At 35.7% G+C, this 10,155-nt stretch overlaps 1 protein-coding gene across 1 annotated transcript in view; it reads left to right on the top strand.

The window, feature by feature from the left end:
• Positions 1 to 4,932: 4,932 nt before the first annotated feature.
• Positions 4,933 to 10,155, top strand: part of PROX1 (prospero homeobox 1) — a 55,569-nt gene continuing 50,346 nt past the window's right edge. Inside the window, exon 1 of the mRNA XM_015818024.1 lies at positions 4,933 to 6,657. Coding sequence (XP_015673510.1) covers positions 4,933 to 6,657 — 1,725 coding nt within the window. The remainder of the gene's footprint in view (positions 6,658 to 10,155) is intronic.

The raw sequence follows: 10,155 nt of genomic DNA, 5'->3' as shown, positions 1-10,155 counted from the left end.
AAAGTGTAGGATGACCTTAGGGTAGGAATAATGTATTAGCAGTTTAATATAGTTGTTGACTTTGGTAGTAAATGTCTTTTTAATGTTACATTGGATTGCTAGAAAAATATTATTTTATATATTTCTGGTACCAATTGGGTAAACAGTGGATGCATTTATCCAGGAGATTTCCCCCCCCCCAATGCATTCCAAAGCCAATAAGATAGAACTCACTGTAGTCATCAAGGCACTACATACCTATGCAGGAGGGACAGAATGCGAAATATCTCATAGCAGCTTTTTAATACCTTGTCATACTGGTCTCATGTGCCAGTGATGCTAAACAGTTGTCTAATTTCTTTGTTTTTAAAAAAAATTATAAAGATTTTCGTGTTACATTTACATTTTTATATAATGACATAATTTAATTTTTTTAAAAAAAAAAAAATCAGTGGTAGAAAAATGGACTTCTAAATTCCTTCACAATGCTTCAGAAGGCTATTTAATTCGAGGGGTAGTGAAGCTATGCAAATTTTACGTATCCATGCTTTGCACTTCTCTGAAGTGCAGCAAAAATATTTTATACTTCCAAGTAAGTCAGTGCAATGCAAAGGACTTAAGTTTTACTATTGATATGGATTGTTGACATCATTTAATGTGTTTCATCCAATCTTGCTGGGTGAAATATCTTGTTTAATTAAAAAAATTCAAATATATATATATATATATAAAGAATTTGAGGGTATCATTGAATTTCTTTACTTGTAGGGTGTACAGTTCTGTGTACAATGAAGGAGAAAGAGTAGCTGCATTCTATGAGAACTAATAATTTAAAAATTTGCAGTTTTGCTTTGAAAAGTTCATTGCTGCAATCAGCAGTTTATATCAATTTGGACTTTAAAAATGTATTAGAAATTCTACTCTTCCTATAAAAAAGTACTTTTTTCCCCCAGAGATTTTTTTTTTTCAATTTCCATTCTGCCTGTTTTAGGTTATATTTTATTTTAAATCAATCTACATTGTACCAGTGGAAAAGCAGTTTAGCAAAAATTCATAATATACAGTATAATTGCTTTACAGTAGTATCACCTAAAACATTATAACCCATGTGTGCTATGTGTTTAAGATAGGGAGGACTAATGACTGAAATGCCTTCTTAAACAGAATGTTTGTACTTGTGAGCAATGGATATTTTTGTATTATCACAAATATGTGATAATATTTGTTACTCATATCTTTTGCAATGTGGTATGTGTGGTGGGGTGTGGTGGACTGTGAGTTCAGTGGAATAGAGAAGAAGGTTGATTTCAGAAGTGCAAGACGTTATCCAAGTTTAGAGAATTTCCCCCCCCCACTACATTGTGTAGTTATCAGAAGCTGTAAAAACAGGCTATTTCTCTCATACCACTCAGCACCTTTGAAAAACCGAGTCCTTGTGAAGTCCTATGTAAGTTGAAGGCTCAAATAACGAAAGCTTGGCAAAGAGGGACTTGTCAAGAATAACTTAAAACGTACAAACTCAAACCAGTAAACCAATCAATGATATTTATGTGAACCATAATGAAAGCTAAAATTTAAATGACTTCTGAATTACCTCTGAACAACAAATAAATCAAGCTGAGCAGCTTTGCTTTCCTCTAAATTGGACAGGAGCACACTCTCTAATTCAATAACCAGTTTACCCTTCCTCATGTGTATTTTTTCACATATCTAGTGGGAAAATCTTACCACGATCCTATCCAAAGATCTGATTCTTGATAACTCAGAATTTTAGATTTTTCTGCAGCATTGTTTCCCTCAGAATGGTTATGCATGCTGGCCCTTTTCAAACCCAGAGGCTGGTCCAGGGGGCATTTTTCAGCCCCAGTATAAACATAACGTAAAATAATTATTTAAGTTCAGAAGGCAAAATATAAAGTTTGTCTTATAAGGAGATAGCATGAGCGTCTGCGGGAATGAAGGAAACATGAGGAAAGTAGAGGACCAACTATAGCGCGCGTTTATTTACTGTATAAGCAATACTACTTGTTGTCTCCAGTGATAGTCTGGCCTTCTCTTCTGGTAGCTCTACTGTAAGCGAAGATGTAGAAGAAAAATGAATTCTTTGGATAATAGATCCATGGCATTGACCTTATGACTTTTCTCAATTCGACGTTTTATGAGCGTTGCAGACATCCTATGCCTCATTTTACCTTTAAATGAAATACAATAAAAGGAGAAAGAAATTAGGTAGGAACGAACCATTTTTAAAGCATATTGGGAATACTTTGTTATATATCAGAGGTCAGTTGAAACCTAAAGTTAACATTTGTATTGCTCTTGCTTTTCCTTCCTGCAAATGTCTTTAAGTCGCTTCTAAAATGATGCACTTTCATTAATGCAGCCCAACAACAAGCAACCTATTTGAGATTTAGAGTGATGAGGGATTTTGAAAGTAGAGGCAGACCTCAGACGGTATTTACACCAGCATATAATGACAGGCTACAAATCTTGTCCAAGTACGGGACTTTCACCCCTGCATATATATTTTTTTTGCCTTTTATTTATGGGCAAGCTTATTTAGTTGTAATTAACCTAGAAGCTAAAAAAATGACTTTCTGTTGTGAAGTGGAATGCTTCCATTCAATTAAATGAAACAGCGCATATCTGAAAATACACCGATACTTGTTTATACACAAAGGATCTGAACTAGATCCATAATCATACAAAATAAACAGAGAGAAGAAAAGGCCACTGACACCTAGTACTGAAATTCCTTTTATCTCACAGGGAATTGAAATCATTTAATTTCTCACATAATTCCATGTAAAACATGACACAATAAGGTATCTTTTTAATTAATTCTAATTATTAAATATTTGATTCTTAGGTCTTTATGTAAATTCATTTCTATTATATAATCTGAGACTGAATATTTTTATCTCAGTGGAGACAATATATGAGGAAAGACAGTTGCTTTAAAAAGTAAACTGAATTTAAACTAAGATGCCAATCAGATACGTTTGCCCCAAAGTTACATTTGCTATTGCAAAATTCTGTATGTGTGTTTGTGTTTCTTAGTACCAGTTCTGAGTAAAACTATTAACAACTGTATAGTCTCCTTAGGAATACACTGCAAAAAATTATAAAAATGTAGTTGAATATTCCAAAATTTGCATAGCATTTCTTAAGAATTATTTTATAACATCCAAAATAATTGAATGAATGCATAGCCTTTGAATGATAAACAAACAAATATAGGTTTCATTCTAAAAGTTTTCGTAAGATTTTATTTTATTTTATCTTTTTACTACTGCACTTACAAGCCTTGGCTATACACGCTGATAGTGTAGATTATTTCAGGCTGAAATTATGCTTATTTGCATGGGTAGTCATTCTTTAAAAGCTAGCTACAGATGCAGTCCTAGGGAGCACGTAGATGTTTTTACAGGTGAACCGAAACAGATGGGAACAGATCCAAAAGTCTGAATGCTGCCTTTGGCAAGATACCCTATTATTGTGGAAACTCTGCACTATTAAGCTAATGTGGAGTTTAATATTAGATCAACATAGTATGGGAAAAATTAATATTACATTGGTATAGTTTTCAACATGAAGGTACCGGAAGACGTCTGTAATGCTTCATATGCCATGTGAGTTTCGCATCATGGTTAATAAGTCATGAATGATGTCAAGAGCCTATTATAAAATGCAAGGAAATGTGTTATCAGTCTTCTTTTTTAACTTCTTTATTCCTGGGAAACAATGATGGTTCCTATGAAAGAAAAGATATCTGCCTTTCTCACGCTATTGCTTGATGTTGCTTTCTTTCATCTCTCCGTTTCTTTCCTTCAGAATTTCTCTCTCTCTCTCTCTCTCTCTCTCTCTCTCTCTCTCTCTCTCTCTCTCTCTCTCTCTCTCTCCATGTGTGTGTGTGTGTGTGTGTGTGTGTGTGTTGCAGAAAATATGGTTTTATGCAAATACAATATTAGATGAAATAATTATTTCAAAAATTATTTTAATAATCACCTGAGATATTATCTTTGGAAGCTAATGTAACCCACTGCTAAGAATGCCTTGTTTCTACTTTATGCAAAGAACTTGATGCCATGTATCATAGTTTATGAAATGGGGAAATATCTCAAGGATGATCAATTGTGTCCTCCCCATCTTATCCCTTTCTGAAATGTTTAAAATGACACTATGGGAATAATATGTTTTCGAAACTTATTTTTTACTGCAAAATGCAGTATCACATGTATTTTATAACCAAAATGTAATTTCTTCCTTAAATAGTTCCCATAATGATTTCTAAGGTTTGTATCATCCTATTTAACATGCCTGTCTATAGGTATGTACACTGCACCTGCTCATACTTACATATATATTGGAACAATCTTTAAAAAAATTAAAGAAAATTTCTAGTTTTAATCTCAAATCTGTTTTGCAACTAAATTTGATTTTTTAGCCCAAATTATATATGATTGCCTTGCCTAAGAACAAGACTTACTTTCATTTTCTTTGGGACATTATTTCAAACCCTAAATTTAATCAATTGGTTGTCAGTGTCTGTGTTCTTCTAATCTACTGTTTAGTTTTTTTTCTAAAGATAAACAGTATTATTTTAGGCATTTGTGCAAAGAACCATATATTACTGGTGCTTAAGCAGTTTTTCCTCTCCCCCCCTCTTTTTTTTTTTTAAAAAAAATCTTAATCCATCTTAAACCAGTGGAGCAGAAATATTTAAAGTGTTTCATTTCAAGCAGAGTGCATAATAAATTGCAATAATTGTAATGTGCCATAAATCCCAGAGCCTATGCATTTTGCATTTGATTCAGGATTGAGGTCAGGAAATTTGGAGAAATTTAAAGAAAATGATTCATCAGTCCTTTTGTTCTGTTGGCCAGGGTCCCAGGATTCTTGAGCTGTGCCCAGCTGACAAGCTTTTGAAGATGGCACAATAACTGTTCAGTGATGCCTGACCATGACAGCACAGCCCTCTTAAGTAGGCAGACCAAGAGAAGAAGAGTTGACATTGGAGTGAAACGGACGGTAGGGACAGCATCTGCCTTTTTTGCAAAGGCGAGAGCATCATTTTTTAGTGCCATGAATCCCCAAGGTTCTGAGCAGGATGTTGAGTATTCAGTGGTGCAGCATGCAGATGGGGAGAAGTCAAATGTGCTTCGCAAGCTGCTGAAGAGGGCAAACTCCTATGAAGATGCCATGATGCCTTTTCCAGGAGCAACTATAATTTCCCAGCTGTTGAAAAATAACATGAACAAAAATGGTGGCACTGAGCCCAGCTTTCAAGCGAGTGGCCTCTCCAGCACAGGCTCAGAAGTACATCAGGAGGATGTGTGCAGCAACTCTTCAAGAGACAGCCCCCAAGAGTGTCTTTCTCCATTTGGCAGACCCACGATGAGCCAGTTTGATATGGATCGGTTATGCAACGAGCACCTGAGAGCTAAGCGTGCCCGGGTTGAGAATATCATTCGAGGGATGAGCCATTCCCCAAGTGTGGCATTAAGGGGCAATGAAAATGAAAGAGAGATGGCTCTGCAGTCTGTGAGTCCCCGAGAAAGTTACCGAGAAAATAAGCGCAAGCAAAAGCTGCCTCAACAGCAGCAACAGAGTTTCCAGCAGCTGGTTTCAGCTAGGAAAGAACAGAAGCGAGAGGAGCGCAGACAGCTGAAACAGCAGCTGGAGGACATGCAGAAACAGCTGCGCCAGCTTCAGGAAAAGTTCTACCAAATCTATGACAGCACAGATTCTGAAAATGACGAAGATGCTGGTAACCTCTCTGAAGACAGCCTGCGTTCGGAAACACTGGATGCCAGGGCGAGAGATTCTGTGGGGAGGTCGGATAATGAAATGTGTGAATTGGACCCGGGGCAATTTATTGATCGTGCAAGAGCTCTGATTAGAGAACAGGAGATAGTGGAAAACAAACCCAGAAAAGATGGCCCCAGAGAAAAAGATCATGGGCCCAACTCTTTTCATCCAGAAGGCAAGCACTTAGCTGAGACGCTAAAGCAGGAACTGAACACTGCCATGTCTCAGGTTGTGGACACTGTAGTCAAGATTTTCTCTTCAAAGCCTGTACGTCAACTTCCTCAGGTCTTCCCACCTCTTCAGATCCCCCAAGCAAGATTTGCTGTCAATGGAGAGAACCACAACTTCCACACAGCAAACCAACGCCTCCAGTGCTTTGGGGACATCATCATTCCAAACCCACTAGATACCTTTGGGAATGTGCCACTGTCTAATTCCACAGACCAAACAGAAGCACTGCCCTTAGTTGTCCGCAAAAATTCATCAGACCAGCCTGCCTCTGTCCCGCCTCCTGGCAGCCACCATGCTGCTCTCCATCAATCTCCACTGTCTGCCACCGCAGGGTTCACTTCATCTTCATTTCGCCATCCCTTTCCTCTGCCCCTTATGGCGTACCCATTTCAGAACCCCTTAGGGGCTCCTTCTGCCTCCTTCCCTGGGAAAGACAGAGCCTCCCCAGAATCCTTAGATTTAACAAGAGAGACCACAAGTCTGAGGACCAAGATGTCATCACATCATATGAACCATCACCCTTGTTCACCAGCACATCCTCCTAGCACTGCTGAAAGCCTCTCAATATCTCTCATCAAGTCTGAATGTGGTGACCTTCAAGATATTTCTGAAATCTCACCTTATTCTGGGAGTGCCATATCCTTTACAATACATAGCCCATATTCTGCATGTTGATATGTGTTTATTTGGTAATGGGTACTAATAACTACTAATGTTGGGAGTGCAATATGTGGGCATAACATCCATTGTTCTTAACCTGTTGTTTTTTTATTAGAATTCCCATTTTGTAGCAAATGAAGATGCTTACTGCTGAATCCCATCCATTTGTCTTCTGATACAGTTTCTGAAGATAATCTTTTCTATGATGCTTGACTTTAATCTTGATAAAGTGGTTGACAAAATTCCAGTGTGAGGCAGAATAACCTTGGCTTTTAAGAAGCAGGAAGCAGGAAAAATAACATATTAAACAAAACTATAGCCATAAAACAGGAGAAATTTATGGAAAGGAAATATCCATCCCCATAAAATTTTGTTCTATTAACATGTATGTTTCATACAATTTGCTAAGAAAGCAAATTTGGGAGCTGCCTGAGAGACATTTTGGCCCTGAGTTTTGAGTTGCAATATCCCTGATTCCTTTTGTTCTAATTACATCCTAATCTATTGAATCTATTGGCTACCAAAGATTAATTAACCTGTGCAGAACGTCATGAAACTCAACCTGCCTGAAGGCAAAATATCAATCCAAATAAACTGAATCTCTTGGTACTCTTGGTAAGTGCTTCAGCTACTTGTATAAATTGTCCCATAGTGCAAAACTTGTATTTGCAAACATTGCCATATAACTTTAAATAACCCCTGTGCTAATTTAGTGGTCTCCAAAAACCTATAGATAATTTTCTATAATATTATATTAAGGGGTCAAGGCTTGCTAATACTGTATTGTAACTTTTTGTTTTTCTTTTTTTTTAAAAAAGCAACACTGCTTTCCATTAATGCAGCTTTGTAAACTTTTTTCCCTCACTACCATTAATATAGTAGTGGCAAAAATAATTGTAGTGCTCTCAAATAATTTCCCAAATTCTGGTGGCCATCTGCAGATATGATCTTTACCAGATTTTCCCTTACAGTATTTCGATTGTTCCCCTTGAAATCTATAAGTCTTACTTCAGAGTAGACATTCACCTAATTTCATGGGTAAATAAAGATTTTTTGAAAAGGAAATCTTTCAAGCTGAAAGAAACATTTCAACGTATTGATTGCTATGCCCCACACAAATGCTTCAAAACCTGAAAAGATTTTTGGCAGTTTGGATGGTAATGGTGAATGGGAGGCAAACTTATTTCAGGTGATATTCAAAATCCAATATGTAATCTTCATTATATTTTTTAAAAAAACAATCTCAACTGTGTCTGAATATAAGGCCAATATTTCCTCTCTCCCAATAAATGAGTGAAGCATTTGAAAATCTTGTATATATTTTTCAGGTGGATATAAAAAAGTGACACCAAACAAAATAAAGATATAAGTATTGATGCACTGAAGCTATATCAAATCCTTTTCCCTGTCCACCCCCCCACCCCTCCCCACCACCAAGTCCTGTTCTCAGCTCTTGTGCAGCTGCTGGGTATGCATGGTTAACCTCTGCTCAGCCATACACAGAAAATCTTTTGTCCTAATATACAAAAAGCAAATCATTTGGCAAAGCTTGAGAGCACAATTAGATATAGAACTTCAGCTGGATTAATCTTATAAGGCACATCTTTTTCTTTTCCCCATCCTTAAAATTGTCCTCAATTGTGAAAGCTTTAAATAATATTTTATAAAAAGAAACCTGTGCGTACTATGATTCTTTTATCACAAGGATGCTAAAAGAAGGCACATAAGTGATACTGTATCATTGGCATTTCTTCATGTTCAATTGGAAGGAATTCTCTGCCATTCAAAGGGACATACTTCTAAGAAATATGTTCAGGATTGGGAAACATCCCCCCATATTTTAGCTTACTGCTATCTATGCATCCAACTCACTTCCCAATATAGTCAAATATGTTAGTTAAATCTGATCATTCTATAGAAAGTCATAATATAGACTCAAGAAGTCTTGACATAAAGGCAAACTTCATCAACTTGAGATTACAACTGAGAGAGAATTAAATACAGTGGCTGGTTTCAATAAACTGGAAAGGAAGCCATTATTAAATGAAGATGTAGCTTCATTATAAAGGAATATTAACAGTACTGATACACTACTTAAGAACATAGTGACATCTGATGAATCAAGAGTTTAGGCACTTTTCTCATAATAAAAAGAATATTTAACAAAGCATGGATTGATTCACAGAATGTATTGTGTTTCATAAAGTATCACTAGACTGATCTGGGCTTCAAAGATAACTACCCTTGACTCTAATTAACAGGGAATACCAAAGTATATAATAGATAGACTAAGAAGGCAAAAAAATCATCCTGGTTTAAAATAAAACAAAACAAAAATTATCCTATGCAATTCAAAGTGTTTTCCTTTATACATTATTTTAAGGTGTTCTTATAATTCCCACTGGAAAATGTGATCTATGGCACCTTTAATCATTAACACATTGATCAAGATTTAACTTGGAATGGCAAGAAATATTATCCTTTAATGCCACTTCTAAAGGCTGTTCTTTGGAGATTCAAAAATTTAATAGATGTCTTGTGCTGACATTGCCACTGCAAAAGTTAGATTAGAAATCTTAATGGTAGTGAAGAAAATTAAAAAAGAAAACCAAACCACTTTCTTATATAGAAGAATTAGATTCTGAAATGTAATCCTCAGACATATTAACAGAGCAAAAGTAACTACATATTTAACCCAAGACCTATAGTTTAGAGTGCTTACAGCAATAATGGACTTAATCACTTGTCAGATCTGCTTTATTTTTTACTAACATTTGAGATCTAAATAAAGGTACCAAAAATGTACATTAAGAATACATTCTGCTTCCCTGAACATGTTTGAAATCTAAAAAAAATGTTTTCATAACTAGTATTATACTAAAAACACAGACATCATAAAAGTCTTTTCTTGATTATCCTGCTTTCTTCATTTGACTTCAGGTGGGAAGATATTTCTTTAGCTGTTGTTAAAAGAACTGGGATACAGAGCCTTATGCGTCTCTACTATTAATCAGAAGCCTTCCTATAGATCATGATCTACAGTTCTGTGAGGAAGCATTCTCATTCATTGGATTTTCTGAATTATTATATATCTTTGCAACTGAATGTTTTCTGGGATTTATATGGGCCTTCCTGGTATATAAATGGTGTTTGAGTGAACAAATAAAAAGAGGCATTTAATAAACAAAATCATCCAACATGTGATTGTGTTAGGGTGAGAAAAAAAATCATTCCCTATTTCATTTAAGCCAATTAAAGAGATAATTAGGACTAGTTATAGAATTAATTCACTAAACAACCAGAGCTGATTTGGGCCAGCCCCATCTTGCATAAAATTGTCAAACTTTGGCTGTTTGTCTCAAGAAACAGATTTTAAGATCTACAGTGCTTGCTCAAAATGAATTCTGAAGACCTTGTTAAAAAATCATTAACATTTAACTGTCTATAAAAAATTATGAAATCTTAACTCAGTTT

The sequence above is a fragment of the Protobothrops mucrosquamatus genome, unplaced genomic scaffold, assembly GCF_001527695.2.
Source record: "Protobothrops mucrosquamatus isolate PMUCROS unplaced genomic scaffold, P.Mucros_1.0 scaffold665, whole genome shotgun sequence".
In the NCBI taxonomy this organism is placed as follows: domain Eukaryota; kingdom Metazoa; phylum Chordata; class Lepidosauria; order Squamata; family Viperidae; genus Protobothrops; species Protobothrops mucrosquamatus.
The sequence above is the reverse complement of the archived record's forward strand: the minus strand, read 5'-3'. Positions and strand labels throughout refer to the sequence as shown.